Here is a 23,305-nt window from a genome sequence, read left to right on the forward strand (position 1 = left end):
AGCGGTTGATGCTGAAGATTATACTGACTGTCATTGCAGCGACTATTTAGGAAAATCAGCGAAAAATAACATTTGCATAATTTGGAACGCGGTGTATATATATGAGTGACTGCACACTACTGCTATAGGTCTGCACACTGAGTATTTTCGGCCCGAAAAACGGCTAAAGAATGGGAAGCAGAACGCCTCCAAACATCTGCCCATTGATTTCAATGGGAAAACGGCGTTCTGTTCCGACGGAGCGTTTTTCGCTGCATTTTTTTATGCGTAAAAAAACGGCCACAAAAATATAGTGCAGGACACTCCTTGGGACGTTTTGGAGCCGTTTTACAAAGACTATTGAAAAAAGCTCCAAAAACGGACATAAAAAACGTCGCACATTTCGCGAGTGGCACAAAAAACATCTGACAATCAGGAGCTGCTTTTTCTTGAAGCTCCGTATTTTGAGACGTTTTTGTCTCTGCGTGTGAACATACCCTAATATATATGAGTGACTGCACACGCTGCTATAGGTGCTGCGCTGCTATCTATGAGGGTGGTCGCACACGCTTCTATAGGTGCTGCGCTGTTATCTATGAGGGTGGTCGCACACGCTGCTATAGGTGCTGCGCTGTTATCTATGAGGGTGAACGCACACGCTGCTATAGGTGCTGCGCTGTTGTCTATGAGGGTGGTCACACATGCTTCTATAGGTGTTGCGCTGCTATCTATGAGGGTGAACGCACACACTGCTATAGGTGATGTGCTGCTATCTATGAGGGTGGTCACACACGCTGCTATAGGTGCTGCGCTGTTATCTATGAGGGTGAACGCACATGCTGCTATAGGTGCTGCGCTGCTATCTATGAGGGTGAACGCACATGCTGCTATAGGTGCTGCGCTGCTATCTGAGGGTGAACGCACATGCTGCTATAGGTGCTGCGCTGCTATCTAAGGGTGAACGCACACGCTGCTATAGGTGCTGCGCTGTTATCTATGGGGGTGAACGCACACGCTGCTATAGGTGCTGCGCTGCTATCTATGATTTACCTGTACTGCTCCGCGTATATACCTCACTGTACCCCATACTGCTTCGCGTATATACCTCACTGTACCCCATACTGCTTCGCGTATATACCTCACTGTACCCCATACTGCTTCGCGTATATACCTCACTGTACCCCTTACTGCTCCGCGTATGTACCTCATTGTACCCCATACTGCTTCGCGTATATACCTCACTGTACCCCTTACTGCTCCGCGTATGTACCTCACTGTACCCCATACTGCTTCGCGTATATACCTCACTGTACCCCATACTGCTTCGCGTATATACCTCACTGTACCCCATACTGCTTCGCGTATATACCTCACTGTACCCCATACTGCTTCGCGTATATACCTCACTGTACCCCTTACTGCTCCGCGTATGTACCTCACTGTACCCCATACTGCTTCGCGTATATACCTCACTGTACCCCTTACTGCTCCGCGTATGTACCTCACTACCCCATACTGCTTCGCGTATATACCTCACTGTACCCCATACTGCTTCGCGTATATACCTCACTGTACCCCATACTGCTTCGCATATATATACCTCACTGTACCCCATACTGCTCCGCGTATATACATCTCGGCCCCCATACTGCTCCGCGTATATACCTCACTGTACCCCCATACTGCTCCGCGTATATACCTCACTGTACCCCATACAGCTCCGCGTATATACCTCACTGTACCCCCATACTGCTCCGCGTATATACCTTACTGTACCCCATACTGCTCCACGTATATACCTCACTGTACCCCATACTGCGTATATACCTCACTGCACCCCATACTGCGTATATACCTCACTGTACCCCATACTGTGTATATACCTCACTGTACCCCATACTGTGTATATACCTCACTGTACCCCATACTGTGTATATACCTCACTGTACCCCATACTGTGTATATACCTCACTGTACCCCATACTGTGTATATACACCTCACTGTACCCCATACTGTGTATATACCTCACTGTACCCCATACTGTGTATATACCTCACTGTACCCTATACTGCTCCGCGTATGTACCTCACTGTACCCCATACTGCTCCTCGTGTATATACCTCACTGTACCCCATACTGCTCCGCATATATACCTCACTGTACCCCATACTGCTCCGCGTATATACCTTACTGTACCCCATACTGCTCTGCGTATATACCTCACTGTACCCCCATACTGCTCCGCGTATATACCTCACTGTACCCCCATACTGCTCTGCGTATATACCTCACTGTACCCCATACTGCTCCGCGTATATACCTCACTGTACCCCATACTACTCCGCGTATATACCTCACTGTACCCCATACTGCTCCGCGTATATACCTCACTGTACCCCATACTGCTTCGCGTATATACCTCACTGTACCCCATACTGCTTCGCGTATATACCTCACTGTACCCCATACTGCTTCGCGTATGTACCTCACTGTACCCCTTACTGCTCCGCGTATGTACCTCACTGTACCCCATACTGCTTCGCGTATGTACCTCACTGTACCCCTTACTGCTCCGCGTATGTACCTCACTGTACCCCATACTGCTTCGCGTATGTACCTCACTGTACCCCATACTGCTTCGCGTATATACCTCACTGTACCCCATACTGCTTCGCGTATATACCTCACTGTACCCCATACTGCTTCGCGTATATACCTCACTGTACCCCATACTGCTTCGCGTATATACCTCACTGTACCCCATACTGCTTCGCGTATATACCTCACTGTACCCCTTACTGCTTCGCGTATATACCTCACTGTACCCCCATACTGCTCCGCGTATATACCTTACTGTACCTCATACTGCTCCGCGTATATACCTCACTGTACCCCATACTGCTTCGCGTATATACCTTACTGTACCCCATACTGCTTCGCGTATATACCTTACTGTACCCCATACTGCTTCGCGTATATACCTTACTGTACCCCGTACTGCTTCGCGTATATACCTCACTGTACCCCATACTGCTCCGCGTATATACCTCACTGTACCCCTTACTGCTTCGCGTATATACCTCACTGTACCCCATACTGCTTCGCGTATGTACCTCACTGTACCCCATACTGCTTCGCGTATGTACCTCACTGTACCCCATACTGCTTCGCGTATATACCTCACTGTACCCCATACTGCTCCGCGTATATACCTCACTGTACCCCATACTGCTCCGCGTATATACCTCACTGTACCCCATACTGCTCCGCGTATATACCTCACTGTACCCCATACTGCTCCGCGTATATACCTCACTGTACCCCATACTGCTCCGCGTATATACCTCACTGTACCCCATACTGCTCCGCGTATATACCTCACTGTACCCCATACTGCTCCGCGTATATACCTCACTGTACCCCATACTGCTCCGCGTATATACCTCACTGTACCCCATACTGCTCCGCGTATATACCTCACTGTACCCCATACTGCTCCGCGTATATACCTCACTGTACCCCATACTGCTCCGCGTATATACCTCACTGTACCCCATACTGCTCCACGTATATACCTCACTGTACCCCATACTGCTCCGCGTATATACCTCACTGTACCCCCATACTGCTCCGCGTATATACCTCACTGTACCCCTTACTGCTCCGCGTATGTACCTCACTGTACCCCATACTGCTTCGTGTATGTACCTCACTGTACCCCATACTGCTCCGCGTATATACCTCACTGTACCCCCATACTGCTCCGCGTATGTACCTCACTGTACCCCATACAGCTCTGCGTATATATCTTACTGTACCCCATACTGCTCCACGTATATACCTCACTGTACCCCATACTGTGTATATACCTTCCTGCACCCCATACTGCGTATATACCTCACTGTACCCCATACTGTGTATATACCTCACTGTACCCCATACTGTGTATATACCTCACTGTACCCCATACTGTATATATACCTCACTGTACCCCATACTGTGTATATACCTCACTGTACCCCATACTGTGTATATACCTCACTGTACCCCATACTGTGTATATACCTCACTGTACCCCATACTGTGTATATACCTCACTGTACCCCATACTGTGTATATACCTCACTGTACCCCATACTGCTCCGCGTATGTACCTCACTGTACCCCATACTGCTCCGCGTGTATATACCTCACTGTACCCCATACTTCTCCGCGTGTGTACCTCACTGTACCCCATACTGCTCCGCGTATGTACCTCACTGTACCCCATACTGCTCCGCATATGTACCTCACTGTACCCCATACTGCTCCGCGTATGTACCTCACTGTTCCCCATACTGCTCCGCGTATGTACCTCACTGTTCCCCATACTGCTCCGCGTATGTACCTCACTGTACCCCATACTGCTCCGCGTATGTACCTCACTGTACCCCCATAATGATCCGCGTATATACCTTACTGTACCCCATACTGCTCCGCGTATATACCTTACTGTACCCCATACTGCTCCGCGTATATACCTCACTGTACCCCATACTGCTCCGCGTATATACCTTACTGTACCCCATACTGCTCCGCGTATATACCTCACTGTACCCCATACTGCTCCGTGTATATACCTTACTGTACCCCATACTGCTCCGCGTATATACCTCACTGTACCCCATACTGCTCCGCGTATATACCTCACTGTACCCCATACTGCTCCGCGTGTATATACCTCACTGTACCCCATACTGCTCCGCGTATATACCTCACTGTACCCCATACTGCTCCGCGTATATACCTTACTGTACCCCATACTGCTCCGCGTATATACCTTACTGTACCCCATACTGCTCCGCGTATATACCTTACTGTACCCCATACTGCTCTGCGTATATACCTCACTGTACCCCATACTGCTCCGCGTATATACCTTACTGTACCCCATACTGCTCTGCGTATATACCTCACTGTACCCCATACTGCTCCGCGTATATACCTCACTGTACCCCATACTGTGTATATACCTCCCTGCACCCCATACTGTGTATATACCTTCCTGCACCCCATACTGCTCCGCGTGTATATACCTCACTGTACCCCTTACTGCTCCGCGTGTATATACCTCACTGTACCCCATACTGCTCCGCGTATGTACCTCACTGTACCCCATACTGCTCCGCGTATGTACCTCACTGTACCCCATACTGCTTCGCGTATATACCTCACTGTACCCCATACTGTGTATATACCTCACTGTACCCCATACTGCTCCGCGTATATACCTCACTGTACCCCATACTGCTCCGTGTATATACCTCACTGTACCCCATACTGCTCCGCGTATATACCTCACTGTACCCCCATACTGCTCCGCGTATATACCTCACTGTACCCCATACTGCTCCGCGTATATACCTCACTGTACCCCATACTGCTCCGCGTATATACCTCACTGTACCCCATACTGTGTATATACCTTCCTGCACCCCATACTGTGTATATACCTCACTGTACCCCATACTTTGTATACCTCACTGTACCCCATACTATGTATACCTCACTGTACCCCATACTGTGTATATACCTCCCTGTACCCCATACTGTGTATATACCTCCCTGTACCCCATACTGTGTATATACCTCACTGTACCCCATACTGTGTATATACCTCACTGTACCCCATACTGTGTACATATTTTCCTGCACCCCATACTGTGTATATACCTCACTGTACCCCATACTGTGTATATACCTCACTGTACCCCATACTGTGTATATACCTCACTGTACCCCATACTGTGTATATACCTCACTGTACCCCATACTGTGTATATACCTCACTGTACCCCATACTGTGTATATACCTCACTGTACCCCATACTGTGTACATATTTTCCTGCACCCCATACTGTGTATATACCTCACTGTACCCCATACTGTGTATATACCTCACTGTACCCCATACTGTGTATATACCTCACTGTACCCCATACTGTGTATATACCTCACTGTACCCCATACTGTGTATATACCTCACTGTACCCCATACTGCTCCGCGTGTATATACCTCACTGTACCCCATACTTCTCCGCGTGTGTACCTCACTGTACCCCATACTGCTCCGCGTATGTACCTCACTGTACCCCATACTGCTCCGCGTATGTACCTCACTGTACCCCATACTGCTCCGCGTATGTACCTCACTGTACCCCATACTGCTCCGCGTATGTACCTCACTGTACCCCATACTGCTCCGCGTATGTACCTCACTGTACCCCATACTGCTCCGCGTATGTACCTCACTGTACCCCATACTGCTCCGCGTATGTACCTCACTGTACCCCATACTGCTCCGCGTATGTACCTCACTGTACCCCATACTGCTCCGCGTATGTACCTCACTGTACCCCATACTGCTCCGCGTATGTACCTCACTGTACCCCATACTGCTCCGCGTATGTACCTCACTGTACCCCATACTGCTCCGCGTATGTACCTCACTGTACCCCATACTGCTCCGCGTATGTACCTCACTGTACCCCATACTGCTCCGCGTATGTACCTCACTGTACCCCATACTGCTCCGCGTATGTACCTCACTGTACCCCATACTGCTCCGCGTATGTACCTCACTGTACCCCATACTGCTCCGCGTATGTACCTCACTGTACCCCATACTGCTCCGCGTATGTACCTCACTGTACCCCATACTGCTCCGCGTATGTACCTCACTGTACCCCATACTGCTCCGCGTATGTACCTCACTGTACCCCCATAATGATCCGCGTATATACCTTACTGTACCCCATACTGCTCCGCGTATATACCTTACTGTACCCCATACTGCTCCGCGTATATACCTTACTGGACCCCATACTGCTCCGCGTATATACCTCACTGTACCCCATACTGCTCCGCGTATATACCTTACTGTACCCCATACTGCTCCGCGTATATACCTCACTGTACCCCTTACTGCTCCGCGTATATACCTCACTGTACCCCATACTGCTCCGCGTGTATATACCTCACTGTACCCCATACTGCTCCGCGTGTATATACCTCACTGTACCCCATACTGCTCCGCGTATATACCTTACTGTACCCCATACTGCTCCGCGTATATACCTTACTGTACCCCATACTGCTCTGCGTATATACCTCACTGTACCCCATACTGCTCCGCGTATATACCTTACTGTACCCCATACTGCTCTGCGTATATACCTCACTGTACCCCATACTGCTCCGCGTATATACCTTACTGTACCCCATACTGCTCTGCGTATATACCTCACTGTACCCCATACTGCTCCGCGTATATACCTCACTGTACCCCATACTGTGTATATACCTCCCTGCACCCCATACTGTGTATATACCTTCCTGCACCCCATACTGTGTATATACCTCACTGTACCCCTTACTGCTCCGCGTGTATATACCTCACTGTACCCCTTACTGCTCCGCGTGTATATACCTCACTGTACCCCATACTGCTCCGCGTATGTACCTCACTGTACCCCATACTGCTCCGCGTATGTACCTCACTGTACCCCATACTGCTTCGCGTATATACCTCACTGTACCCCATACTGTGTATATACCTCACTGTACCCCATACTGCTCCGCGTATATACCTCACTGTACCCCATACTGCTCCGCGTATATACCTCACTGTACCCCATACTGCTCCGCGTATATACCTCACTGTACCCCCATACTGCTCCGCGTATATACCTCACTGTACCCCATACTGCTCCGCGTATATACCTCACTGTACCCCATACTGCTCCGCGTATATACCTCACTGTACCCCATACTGCTCCGCGTATATACCTCACTGTACCCCATACTGTGTATATACCTTCCTGCACCCCATACTGTGTATATACCTCACTGTACCCCATACTGTGTATACCTCACTGTACCCCATACTATGTATACCTCACTGTACCCCATACTGTGTATACCTCCCTGTACCCCATACTGTGTATATACCTCCCTGTACCCCATACTGTGTATATACCTCCCTGTACCCCATACTGTGTATATACCTCCCTGTACCCCATACTGTGTATATACCTCCCTGTACCCCATACTGTGTATATACCTCCCTGTACCCCATACTGTGTATATACCTCACTGTACCCCATACTGTGTATATACCTCACTGTACCCCATACTGTGTACATATTTTCCTGCACCCCATACTGTGTATATACCTCACTGTACCCCATACTGTGTATATACCTCACTGTACCCCATACTGTGTATATACCTCACTGTACCCCATACTGTGTATATACCTCACTGTACCCCATACTGTGTACATATTTTCCTGCACCCCATACTGTGTATATACCTCACTGTACCCCATACTGTGTATATACCTCACTGTACCCCATACTGTGTATACCTCACTGTACCCCATACTATGTATACCTCACTGTACCCCATACTGTGTATATACCTTCCTGCACCCCATACTGTGTATATACCTCACTGTACCCCATACTGCTCCGCGTATATACCTCCCTGTACCCCATACTGTGTATATACCTCCCTGCACCCCATACTGTGTATATACCTCCCTGCACCCCATACTTTGTATATATCTCACTGTACCCCATACTGTGTACATATTTTCCTGCACCCCATACTGTGTATATACCTCACTGTACCCCATACTGTGTATATACCTTCCTGCACCCCATACTGTGTATATACCTCCCTGCACCCCATACTTTGTATATATCTCACTGTACCCCATACTGTGTATATACCTCACTGTACCCCATACTGTGTATATACCTTCCTGCACCCCATACTGTGTATATATCTCACTGTACCCCATACTGTGTATATACCTCACTGCACCCCATACTTTGTATATATCTCACTGTACCCCATACTGTGTATATACCTCACTGCACCCCATACTGTTATATACCTCCCTGCACCCCATACTGTGTATATACCTTCCTGCACCCCATACTGTGTATATACCTCCCTGCACCCCATACTGTGTATATACCTTCCTGCACCCCATACTGTGTATATACCTCCCTGAACCCCATACTGTGTATATACCTCCCTGCACCCCATACTGTGTATATACCTCCCTGCACCCCATACTGTGTATATACCTCCCTGCACCCCATACTGTGTATATACCTCCCTGCACCCTACTGTGTATATACCTCCCTGCACCCCATACTGTGTATATACCTTCCTGCACCCCATACTGTGTATATATCTCACTGTACCCCATACTGTGTATATACCTCCCTGCACCCCATACTGTGTATATACCTTCCTGTACCCCATACTGTGTATATACCTTCCTGCACCCCATACTGTGTATATACCTCCCTGCACCCCATACTGTGTATATACCTCCCTGCACCCCATACTGTGTATATACCTTCCTGTACCCCATACTGTGTATATACCTTCCTGCACCCCATACTGTGTATATACCTTCCTGCACCCCATACTGTGTATATACCTCCCTGCACCCCATACTGCGTATATACCTCACTGTACCCCATACTGTGTATATACCTCACTGTACCCCATACTGTGTATATACCTCACTGTACCCCATACTGTGTATATACCTCACTGTACCCCATACTGTGTATATACCTCACTGTACCCCATACTGTGTATATACACCTCACTGTACCCCATACTGTATATATACCTCACTGTACCCCATACTGTGTATATACCTCACTGTACCCTATACTGCTCCGCGTATATACCTCACTGTACCCCATACTGCTCCGCGTATATACCTCACTGTACCCCATACTGCTCCGCGTATATACCTCACTGTACCCCATACTGCTCCGCGTATATACCTCACTGTACCCCATACTGCTCCGCGTATATACCTCACTGTACCCCATACTGCTCCGCGTATATACCTCACTGTACCCCATACTGCTCCGCGTATATACCTCACTGTACCCCATACTGCTCCGCGTATATACCTCACTGTACCCCATACTGCTCCGCGTATATACCTCACTGTACCCCATACTGCTCCGCGTATATACCTCACTGTACCCCATACTGCTCCGCGTATATACCTCACTGTACCCCATACTGCTCCGCGTGTATATACCTCACTGTACCCCCATACTGCTCCGCGTATATACCTCACTGTACCCCTTACTGCTCCGCGTATGTACCTCACTGTACCCCATACTGCTTCGTGTATGTACCTCACTGTACCCCATACTGCTCCGCGTATATACCTCACTGTACCCCCATACTGCTCCGCGTATATACCTTACTGTACCCCATACTGCTCCGCGTATGTACCTCACTGTACCCCATACAGCTCCGCGTATATATCTTACTGTACCCCATACTGCTCCACGTATATACCTCACTGTACCCCATACTGTGTATATACCTTCCTGCACCCCATACTGCGTATATACCTCACTGTACCCCATACTGTGTATATACCTCACTGTACCCCATACTGTGTATATACCTCACTGTACCCCATACTGTATATATACCTCACTGTACCCCATACTGTGTATATACCTCACTGTACCCCATACTGTGTATATACCTCACTGTACCCCATACTGTGTATATACCTCACTGTACCCCATACTGTGTATATACCTCACTGTACCCCATACTGCTCCGCGTATGTACCCTCACTGTACCCCATACTGCTCCGCGTGTATATACCTCACTGTACCCCATACTTCTCCGCGTGTGTACCTCACTGTACCCCATACTGCTCCGCGTATGTACCTCACTGTACCCCATACTGCTCCGCGTATGTACCTCACTGTACCCCATACTGCTCCGCGTATGTACCTCACTGTACCCCATACTGCTCCGCGTATGTACCTCACTGTACCCCATACTGCTCCGCGTATGTACCTCACTGTACCCCATACTGCTCCGCGTATGTACCTCACTGTACCCCATACTGCTCCGCGTATGTACCTCACTGTACCCCATACTGCTCCGCGTATGTACCTCACTGTACCCCATACTGCTCCGCGTATGTACCTCACTGTACCCCATACTGCTCCGCGTATGTACCTCACTGTACCCCATACTGCTCCGCGTATATACCTCACTGTACCCCCATAATGATCCGCGTATATACCTTACTGTACCCCATACTGCTCCGCGTATATACCTTACTGTACCCCATACTGCTCCGCGTATATACCTCACTGTACCCCATACTGCTCCGCGTATATACCTTACTGTACCCCATACTGCTCCGCGTATATACCTCACTGTACCCCATACTGCTCCGCGTATATACCTTACTGTACCCCATACTGCTCCGCGTATATACCTCACTGTACCCCATACTGCTCCGCGTGTATATACCTCACTGTACCCCATACTGCTCCGCGTATATACCTCACTGTACCCCATACTGCTCCGCGTATATACCTTACTGTACCCCATACTGCTCCGCGTATATACCTTACTGTACCCCATACTGCTCCGCGTATATACCTCACTGTACCCCATACTGCTCCGCGTATATACCTCACTGTACCCCATACTGTGTATATACCTCCCTGCACCCCATACTGTGTATATACCTTCCTGCACCCCATACTGTGTATATACCTCACTGTACCCCTTACTGCTCCGCGTGTATATACCTCACTGTACCCCATACTGCTCCGCGTATATACCTCACTGTACCCCATACTGCTCCGCGTATATACCTCACTGTACCCCCATACTGCTCCGCGTATATACCTCACTGTACCCCATACTGCTCCGCGTATATATCTTACTGTACCCCATACTGCTCCACGTATATACCTCACTGTACCCCATACTGTGTATATACCTTCCTGCACCCCATACTGCGTATATACCTCACTGTACCCCATACTGTGTATATACCTCACTGTACCCCATACTGTGTATATACCTCACTGTACCCCATACTGTGTATATACCTCACTGTACCCCATACTGTGTATATACCTCACTGTACCCCATACTGTGTATATACCTCACTGTACCCCATACTGTGTATATACCTCACTGTACCCCATACTGTGTATATACCTCACTGTACCCCATACTGCTCCGCGTATGTACCTCACTGTACCCCATACTGCTCCGCGTGTATATACCTCACTGTACCCCATACTTCTCCGCGTGTGTACCTCACTGTACCCCATACTGCTCCGCGTATGTACCTCACTGTACCCCATACTGCTCCGCGTATGTACCTCACTGTACCCCATACTGCTCCGCGTATGTACCTCACTGTACCCCATACTGCTCCGCGTATGTACCTCACTGTACCCCATACTGCTCCGCGTATGTACCTCACTGTACCCCATACTGCTCCGCGTATGTACCTCACTGTACCCCATACTGCTCCGCGTATGTACCTCACTGTACCCCATACTGCTCCGCGTATGTACCTCACTGTACCCCATACTGCTCCGCGTATGTACCTCACTGTACCCCATACTGCTCCGCGTATGTACCTCACTGTACCCCATACTGCTCCGCGTATGTACCTCACTGTACCCCATACTGCTCCGCGTATGTACCTCACTGTACCCCATACTGCTCCGCGTATGTACCTCACTGTACCCCATACTGCTCCGCGTATGTACCTCACTGTACCCCATACTGCTCCGCGTATGTACCTCACTGTACCCCCATACTGCTCCGCGTATGTACCTCACTGTACCCCATACTGCTCCGCGTATGTACCTCACTGTACCCCATACTGCTCCGCGTATGTACCTCACTGTACCCCATACTGCTCCGCGTATGTACCTCACTGTACCCCATACTGATCCGCGTATATACCTCACTGTACCCCCATAATGATCCGCGTATATACCTCACTGTACCCCATACTGCTCCGCGTATATACCTTACTGTACCCCATACTGCTCCGCGTATATACCTCACTGTACCCCATACTGCTCCACGTATATACCTTACTGTACCCCATACTGCTCCGCGTATATACCTCACTGTACCCCATACTGCTCCGCGTATATACCTCACTGTACCCCATACTGCTCCGCGTGTATATACCTCACTGTACCCCATACTGCTCCGCGTATATACCTCACTGTACCCCATACTGCTCCGCGTATATACCTTACTGTACCCCATACTGCTCCGCGTATATACCTTACTGTACCCCATACTGCTCCGCGTATATACCTCACTGTACCCCATACTGCTCCGCGTATATACCTTACTGTACCCCATACTGCTCCGCGTATATACCTCACTGTACCCCATACTGCTCCGCGTATATACCTCACTGTACCCCATACTGTGTATATACCTCCCTGCACCCCATACTGTGTATATACCTTCCTGCACCCCATACTGTGTATATACCTCACTGTACCCCTTACTGCTCCGCGTGTATATACCTCACTGTACCCCATACTGCTCCGCGTATATACCTCACTGTACCCCATACTGCTCCGCGTATATACCTCACTGTACCCCCATACTGCTCCGCGTATATACCTCACTGTACCCCATACTGCTCCGCGTATGTACCTCACTGTACCCCCATACTGCTCCGCGTATATACCTCACTGTACCCCATACTGCTCCGCGTATATACCTCACTGTACCCCATACTGCTCCGCGTATATACCTCACTGTACCCCATACTGCTCCGCGTATATACCTCACTGTACCCCATACTGCTCCGCGTATATACCTCACTGTACCCCATACTGTGTATATACCTTCCTGCACCCCATACTGTGTATATACCTCACTGTACCCCATACTGTGTATATACCTCACTGTACCCCATACTGTGTATATACCTTCCTGCACCCCATACTGTGTATATACCTCACTGTACCCCATACTGTGTATACCTCACTGTACCCCATACTGTGTATATACCTCACTGTACCCCATACTGTGTATATACCTCACTGTACCCCATACTATGTATACCTCACTGTACCCCATACTGTGTATATACCTCCCTGTACCCCATACTGTGTATATACCTCACTGTACCCCATACTGTGTATATACCTCACTGTACCCCATACTGTGTACATATTTTCCTGCACCCCATACTGTGTATATACCTCACTGTACCCCATACTGTGTATATACCTCACTGTACCCCATACTGTGTATATACCTCACTGTACCCCATACTGTGTATACCTCACTGTACCCCATACTATGTATACCTTCCTGCACCCCATACTGTGTATATACCTCACTGTACCCCTTACTGCTCCGCGTGTATATACCTCACTGTACCCCTTACTGCTCCGCGTGTATATACCTCACTGTACCCCATACTGCTCCGCGTATATACCTCACTGTACCCCATACTGTGTATATACCTCACTGTACCCCATACTGTGTATATACCTTCCTGCACCCCATACTGTGTATATATCTCACTGTACCCCATACTGTGTATATACCTTCCTGCACCCCATACTGTGTATATACCTTCCTGCACCCCATACTGTGTATATACCTCCCTGCACCCCATACTGTGTATATACCTCCCTGCACCCCATACTGTGTATATACCTTCCTGCACCCCATACTGTGTATATACCTTCCTGCACCCCATACTGTGTATATACCTCCCTGCACCCCATACTGTGTATATACCTCCCTGCACCCCATACTGTGTATATACCTCCCTGCACCCCATACTGTGTATATACCTCCCTGCACCCCATACTGTGTATATACCTCCCTGCACCCCATACTGTGTATATACCTCCCTGCACCCCATACTGTGTATATACCTCCCTGCACCCCATACTGTGTATATACCTCCCTGCACCCCATACTGTGTATATACCTCCCTGCACCCCATACTGTGTATATACCTCCCTGCACCCCATACTGTGTATATACCTCCCTGCACCCCATACTGTGTATATACCTCCCTGCACCCCATACTGTGTATATACCTCCCTGCACCCCATACTGTGTATATACCTTCCTGCACCCCATACTGTGTATATATCTCACTGTACCCCATACTGTGTATATACCTCCCTGCACCCCATACTGTGTATATACCTTCCTGCACCCCATACTGTGTATATACCTCCCTGCACCCCATACTGTGTATATACCTTCCTGCACCCCATACTGTGTATATACCTTCCTGCACCCCATACTGTGTATATACCTTCCTGCACCCCCATACTGTGTATATACCTTCCTGCACCCCATACTGTGTATATACCTTCCTGCACCCCATACTGTGTATATACCTCCCTGCACCCCATACTGTGTATATACCTTCCTGCACCCCATACTGTGTATATACCTTCCTGCACCCCATACTGTGTATATACACCTTCCTGCACCCCATACTGTGTATATACCTTCCTGCACCCCATACTGTGTATATACCTTCCTGCACCCCATACTGTGTATATACCTTCCTGCACCCCATACTGTGTATATACCTTCCTGCACCCCATACTGTGTATATACCTCCCTGCACCCCATACTGTGTATATACCTTCCTGCACCCCATACTGTGTATATACCTCCCTGCACCCCATACTGTGTATATACCTCCCTGCACCCCATACTGTGTATATACCTCCCTGCACCCCATACTGTGTATATACCTTCCTGCACCCCATACTGTGTATATACCTTCCTGCACCCCATACTGTGTATATACCTCCCTGCACCCCATACTGTGTATATACCTCCCTGCACCCCATACTGTGTATATACCTCCCTGCACCCCATACTGTGTATATACCTCCCTGCACCCCATACTGTGTATATACCTCACTGCACCCCATACTGTGTATATACCTCACTGCACCCCATACTGTGTATATACCTTCCTGCACCCCATACTGTGTATATACCTTCCTGCACCCCATACTGTGTATATACCTTCCTGCACCCCATACTGTGTATATACCTTCCTGCACCCCATACTGTGTATATACCTTCCTGCACCCCATACTGTGTATATACCTCCCTGCACCCCATACTGTGTATATACCTTCCTGCACCCCATACTGTGTATATACCTCCCTGCACCCCATACTGTGTATATACCTTCCTGCACCCCATACTGTGTATATACCTCCCTGCACCCCATACTGTGTATATACCTCCCTGCACCCCATACTGTGTATATACCGCCCTGCACCCCATACTGTGTATATACCTCCCTGCACCCCATACTGTGTATATACCTCCCTGCACCCCATACTGTGTATATACCTTCCTGCACCCCATACTGTGTATATACCTCCCTGCACCCCATACTGTGTATATACCTCCCTGCACCCCATACTGTGTATATACCTCCCTGCACCCCATACTGTGTATATACCTTCCTGCACCCCATACTGTGTATATACACCTTCCTGCACCCCATACTGTGTATATACACCTTCCTGCACCCCATACTGTGTATATACACCTTCCTGCACCCCATACTGTGTATATACACCTTCCTGCACCCCATACTGTGTATATACACCTTCCTGCACCCCATACTGTGTATATACCTCTCTGCTCCCATACTGTGTATATACCTCTCTGCTCCGTGTATCTAAGGTCTCATTCACACTTGTTTTGTGGTCAGGATTTGCCGTCTTCTCTCTTTCGGTTCCTGGTCTTGGGCTGTGTTCACACGCTCAGGTTGTTGTCCTGCACCGTCCTCGTGGACCTTGGTTTCTGAGCAGTTCTTACAGGTGACGGGACAGTCCTGATTAGTCCAGTAGGGACGCAGGAAGTAACATGTATATGGTTCAGACCAATTCTGCAGCGTTATACACAAATCATATCTGTTTATCACCCGACTCCCCCACAACTATCACTCCCATCATCCGTCCTCGAGGAGCCGGTTTCTAACATGAATTCTGGATCCTCGGAATCTGCTGAAGGGACATCTCAGACGGCCGGACCGCGGGTCCAACCTCCCAAACCAACCCTCGGGACTAGATAGAAATCCGTCATTAGAGCCACGAGCGGGACTTCACTACCACCTAAGAGGGGGAGGGGCCACGTGGTCCATTAGTGGACCTGGGGCTCCGTCCTGATGTGTAACTCGCAGCGTCTTCACCTGCTTTATGGCATGAAGATCAGCAGATCCTTAAAGAAATCCATCAAACCAGATCAGGAATTTTTCTTTACGTTGGAGATTGTTATAAAGTGTGATCTCCACCTCGGGGAAGACGACGACCGGCACAGGCGGTGGTGGGGAAAAGGTTTATTGATGTTCTCACCCCGTGCCCTGCAAATCTTTAATACAGAGAAACCTGTAAAGGAACGGCCCGCGGGGAACACAGCGCCTAAAATCACAGAATACCATAAAAATGTACAAAAGCCCCGGAGAAATATGTACCGGAGGAGACCCCGGCCGCTCTATCTACAGTCCCTGTCCTTGTAAAGGTCCCTGCGAGGAGAGCCCTGCCGTGGGGCAGAGATGAGGGGGGGAGGGGCGCTCAGGAGGTTGATGGGAGGGGTCTTGCTGAGAAGTCTAGTCCCTGGGTGGTGATATAGCACACCCAACATGGACGGAGCAGCGGGCTGCAGGGTGACGTGAGAAGGCAAAACCGTAAATACGAGCCCGTTCAAAGTCTTCCCGCAGAATATGAGCCCGCTCTTCTCGCTGCTCATAGAAGCGTTGTGGGGGGGCTGGGGGGAGGCGCAGAGGAGGGGGATCCGCTCTACGATACACATCCCTCCAGGCTTCAAGTGCATTGGGGTACTGCTCTCCCAGAAAAGCCCCACGCAGCCTTTCATAGGGGGGAGATGGATGAGGCAGATGGAGCCCCCGGCAGCGGGGAACGTCTCACGTCAAAGCCCAGCAGCTCCGGCTCCTCCTTGACTTTCACCTTGGAGGGATGATCCGGTGTCAGGCGCGGTTTGGTGTCAGAGCTGCTTCCTGGCCTAATCGCAACGTAAGGCGACTGGGTACGAGCGATGCCACGCTCCTCACTTCCGGGCAGGCGTTGTGTGGTTGTAAGAGGGGAACCCCGCTGTGCCAAGTGGGAATACAGAAGATCCCTGTGTGGGGAAAGGGAACATTTAAAATGCACGTATGATGAGATGTGACAAAGGCTGCGAGCACGCTTCCCCCATAGTGCCCCCCCGTGGTATAATGCCGCATAGTGCCTCCCCCGTGGTATAATGCCGCATAGTGCCCCCCCCCCCGTGGTATCATGCCGCATAGTGCCTCCCCCCCCGTGGTATAATGCCGCATAGTGCCTCCCCCGTGGTATCATGCCGCATAGTGCCCCCCCCCGTGGTATCATGCCGCATAGTGCCTCCCCCCCCCGTGGTATCATGCCGCATAGTGCCTCCCCCCCCCGTGGTATCATGCCGCATAGTGCCTCCCCCCCGTGGTATCATGCCGCATAGTGCCTCCCCCCCGTGGTATCATGCCGCATAGTGCCTCCCCCCCGTGGTATCATGCCGCATAGTGCCTCCCCCCCCGTGGTATCATGCCGCATAGTGCCTCCCCCCGTGGTATCATGCCGCATAGTGCCTCCCCCCCCGTGGTATCATGCCGCATAGTGCCTCCCCCCGTGGTATCATGCCGCATAGTGCCTCCCCCCGTGGTATCATGCCGCATAGTGCCTCCCCCCCGTGGTATCATGCCGCATAGTGCCTCCCCCCCCGTGGTATCATGCCGCATAGTGCCTCCCCCCCCCGTGGTATCATGCCGCATAGTGCCTCCCCCCCCGTGGTATCATGCCGCATAGTGCCTCCCCCCCCCCCGTGGTATCATGCCGCATAGTGCCTCCCCCCGTGGTATCATGCCGCATAGTGCCTCCCCCCGTGGTATCATGCCGCATAGTGCCTCCCCCCCCGTGGTATCATGCCGCATAGTGCCTCCCCCCCCGTGGTATCATGCCGCATAGTGCCTCCCCCCCCCGTGGTATCATGCCGCATAGTGCCTCCCCCCCCTGTGGTATCATGCCGCATAGTGCCTCCCCCCCCCGTGGTATCGTGCCGCATAGTGCCTCCCCCCGTGGTATCGTGCCGCATAGTGCCTCCCCCCGTGGTATCGTGCCGCATAGTGCCTCCCCCGTGGTATCGTGCCGCATAGTGCCTCCCCCCGTGGTATCTTGCCGCATAGTGCCTCCCCCCCGTGGTATCATGCCGCATAGTGCCTCCCCCCGTGGTATCATGCCGCATAGTGCCTCCCCCCCGTGGTATCATGCCGCATAGTGCCCCCCCCCCGTGGTATCATGCCGCATAGTGCCTCCCCCCGTGGTATAATGCCGCATAGTGCCTCCCCCCCGTGGTATAATGCCGCATAGTGCCTCCCCTTGTGGTATAATGCCCCATAGTGCCCCCCTCTTACCGCTCCATCTCATCCTTTATGCGAACGCCGTGCGGATTCATGTCCCCAACTTTACCACAGACCTGAGAGGGCGGCGCAGGGAAGGAGGGTGGAGTGCGATGCAGCCGGTGCCAATGATCATGCGGGCTGGGGAAGCTGTGGGCTGCAGGGGTTTCCTTCTGGTTAAACATTGTGGAAGAATCTACAACAAATACAATGTCTGGTCACAGCCAAGTAAAACCAGCTGAAACGGCAAAATGAAGCGTCTCGAAGCCCGACTACCACACGAGGAAGCCGGCGATCATTCACTTACTAAAGGACGGGCTTCCCAGTCCACCAAAAGCGCCAGTCGTCAGAGATGTCAGAGCCGACAATCCAGGTGCCCTTAAGAAATGATCTGAAAACAAGACAGAGGCGAGTGATGGAGGAGCTGAAGATCGTGTCCTGTGTCATCCTGCAGCAGCTCTCCCCCACTCATCACACAGCAGCAGCCCCAGTCTATAGGACAGACACACATATACATATATATATATATAACACTTACCTGAGGGTCCGGCCTGTGATAGAAAGGTCGCAGCGGAGGAAGAAACCTGGAACTGTGCCGGGGCGTGAGATACAGCACCTTAAAGAAGGAGAGACGTTATCCAGGGAGCGAAACACGGCCGAGCCACAGACACCAAAACATCAGAAGATCCATTACCAGTCATGAGGGAGGGGGGCCGCGCCAGGGCATGTGCGGAGGGCAGAGGACCAAGACCCGAATTCAAACAAAGGAGGTCGCTGCGTAATTCCGGCTTGTGAGGATTTCCATGTGCCAGCTGTGACGGAGACAAGAGACGTCCCATGTGAGATGAGGAGGGACACCGGGATCACACGCTCTTACTAGACAGACACTCAACGTGCAAAGACAACGTCACAAACTGGAAACAATCAGCAATGCAATAGACAGGCCGGCGATGATGTCACCGGACCCACGCGATCAGAACGACAAGCAGCCGGATATACTGCGGGCCCCGTCCGTCACCGGGACGTGAGCAACACACAAATAAGAACAGAACAACGAGCACCACGACGGCCGTGTTCACACTTAACAAAAAATGGCTGCAAAGTACGGCGCTGTTTTCAAGGGAAATCCTCTGATTTTCAGCATCGAGCGTTTTTTTTTGCGGCCATTTTTGGAGCGGTTTTTCTATTGAAATAATGAAAAACGGCTCAAGGGACCGGCGATCTTTACGGGGCGTTTTTTATGCGCCGGTTTTAAAAACGGGCGAGTAAAAAATGCCCCGTGGGAATGGAATGCCGTTGAAGTCAGTGGGCAGATGTTTGGGGGGCCCCCGTATCTTCAGACGTTTTTCGGGGTGTTTACGTCCGTGTGAATATTACCCTAATAGCGGAGGCTCCGACACAAAGTGCTGCTGTAAAAACGGATATGAAAGACAATAATCGCGTGTTCTCCGCCAGCCGGGGCCACTCCAGCCCAGCAGCAATTACAGCACCGGAGAACCAACATGTCCACACAAGGACCATGCGGGGGCGCCGTCCACATCAAACGGTGTCCGGAAATGCTCTGAGCCAAGTCCAATGGTCGTGTAAAGTCCCTCGTATGGAACTTGTATTCTTGCTGCAGACGCTGTCCCTGCCGTCCGTCTCCCAGATGCCTCCATGTGCCGCTAAGTCCGACATCAACCAAAGTCTCGGGGCACGGAGTTTGGCGACGTCATTTCTATCATCATTGTACCTACATCAGCGTCACTCCCACCAATGTCTCTACCATGGACACCGGCCAGGAATCAGCCGCAGAAGCGGGACTGATGAGCCATGACCAGGCAGCCCTCCCCCGCAGAAGCGGGACTGATGAGCCATGACCAGGCAGCCCTCCCCCGCAGAAGCGGGACTGATGACCCATGACCAGTCAGCCCTCCCCCGCAGAAGCGGGACTGATGAGCCATGACCAGGCAGCCCTCCCCGCAGAAGCGGGACTGATGAGCCATGACCAGGCAGCCCTCCCCCGCAGAAGCGGGACCGATGAGCCATGACCAGGCAGCCCTCCCCGCAGAAGCGGGACCGATGAGCCATGACCAGGCAGCCCTCCCCGCAGAAGCGGGACCGATGAGCCATGACCAGGCAGCCCTCCCCCGCAGAACCGGGACCGATGAGCCATGACCAGGCAGCCCTCCCCGCAGAAGCGGGACTGATGAGCCATGACCAGGCAGCCCTCCCCCGCAGAAGCGGGACTGATGAGCCATGACCCGGCAGCCCTCCCCGCAGAAGCGGGACTGATGAGCCATGACCAGGCAGCCCTCCCCGCAGAAGCGGGACTGATGAGCCATGACCAGGCAGCCCTCCCCCGCAGAAGCGGGACTGATCAGCCATGACCAGGCAGCCCTCCCCCGCAGAAGCGGGACTGATGAGCCATGACCAGGCAGCCCTCCCCGCAGAAGCGGGACTGATGAGCCATGACCAGGCAGCCCTCCCCCGCAGAAGCGGGACTGATGAGCCATGACCAGGCAGCCCTCCCCCGCAGAAGCGGGACTGATGAGCCATGACCAGGCAGCCCTCCCCGCAGAAGCGGGACTGATGAGCCATGACCAGGCAGCCCTCCCCGCAGAAGCGGGACTGATGAGCCATGACCAGGCAGCCCTCCCCCGCAGAACCGGGACTGATCAGCCATGACCAGGCAGCCCTCCCCACCTGCCAGTGCTTTACTAGTGTATACAGGGGGCACCGCTGACAGAAAAGTGAAGAACTGCCTCAAAATCAGGGAGGGGGTAAGAGAACAGGGACCACTGCATCCTGGAGGCAGGTCACAGACTTCTCACATCTAGGACATATCAGGATATTATTTTGACGGATTCCCCGTTATTGGGGTTGCGTTGCCTCCGTATATGTATGGAAGACACGGGACAATCATTTTTACTTACCGATGGTTTCATTTATCCTCCGTATAATAGATACAAGTTCTGTCTCAACAATCGAAGCTGCAGTGTAAGGCATAGGGGACAGAGCCCCAGCCAGAGGGGAGGTGGATTTACTATTGTTTGGGACTTCATTAGACAATGCAGTTAAGACGACGTCATGATCATCGGGTCCGGCCGACGAGAGACAACAAACAGGAGGCGAGCGCCGGCCCACAGACAGACAATGACGACTTCCACCCAATTCTTCACATATGAGGCCTGATGTGTGTGGAGAGCGACTGACCCTCGTGTAAAGTGTCCGACCACAAGAAGCCCAGACAGAGGGGGAGGAGGAGACTTTACCTTCATTCTCTCCTGATGCCGCAGGATCATATACGCCACACGCACGTGCATCGCACACCAGCGCCCCGACCTCTGCGACAAACACAAGATCATCATTAAAACTCAACAGCCAAAGATTCTTATGCCAAGAGGCGTTGACTGCAGGCGGCAGCTCCACACGCCCCGGAGACACGTCACAGAACAGGGACCTCATGACGGGGACCGCGCTGCAGTGGATCGTGGGGCTGGGACACGGCCTAGATCTCTCTCTTTGCCCCCACATAACAGGACAGGCAGACACTCACCCTCGGTTTGAATTGTTCATTCATCTGGAGAAGAAAAAAGACAAATATGAAGCGGCTGGAACATCCCGCACGCCCCCGCTCATCGTCTACATCACGGTCATACGCGGTAAAGGCTCATCTACAGCTTGTATGACATTTATCTCAGGACCCTCATCATCCTCTCCACCCATCATTTGCTCTTCCCTTTGGCACCAGAATTTGTCAGCAGAAACCAGGAGTGAAATGTCTGGAGGGATTCTGCTCCTCTTCTGCGTGGTGGATCCTTTCCTGGTTTTGACTGATGATGTGCGACCCCCGCCGACCCCCCGCCGACCCCCCGCGGCCTCCACAACAGCCCATTAGAAGGACTTACCTGATGAGCCTTGTGGGAAATAGATGGCGGCACGGAGCATCGTGAGGCCAGCTCAGAACTTGTGCTCTGAAAGGAATGCAGGAACTTAGAAACATGAGA

General features: G+C 51.3%; 1 protein-coding gene across 1 annotated transcript; it reads right to left on the reverse strand.

Annotated features, from left to right (window-relative positions):
- Nucleotides 1–17,212: 17,212 nt before the first annotated feature.
- LOC142721916 (putative fibrosin-1) lies at nt 17,213–23,268 on the reverse strand. Its single transcript, XM_075848864.1, is given in 10 exon segments — nt 17,213–17,572; nt 17,574–17,795; nt 17,797–18,028; nt 19,332–19,512; nt 19,624–19,707; nt 19,855–19,932; nt 20,011–20,128; nt 22,571–22,642; nt 22,855–22,878; nt 23,207–23,268. Coding segments are annotated over 9 exon segments (1,200 nt in total). The 5' UTR covers nt 23,207–23,268; the 3' UTR covers nt 17,213–17,383.
- Between the last annotated feature and the right edge of the window lie 37 nt (nt 23,269–23,305).

This window comes from Rhinoderma darwinii, unplaced genomic scaffold (assembly GCF_050947455.1).
Source record: "Rhinoderma darwinii isolate aRhiDar2 unplaced genomic scaffold, aRhiDar2.hap1 Scaffold_525, whole genome shotgun sequence".
Taxonomy (NCBI): domain Eukaryota; kingdom Metazoa; phylum Chordata; class Amphibia; order Anura; family Rhinodermatidae; genus Rhinoderma; species Rhinoderma darwinii.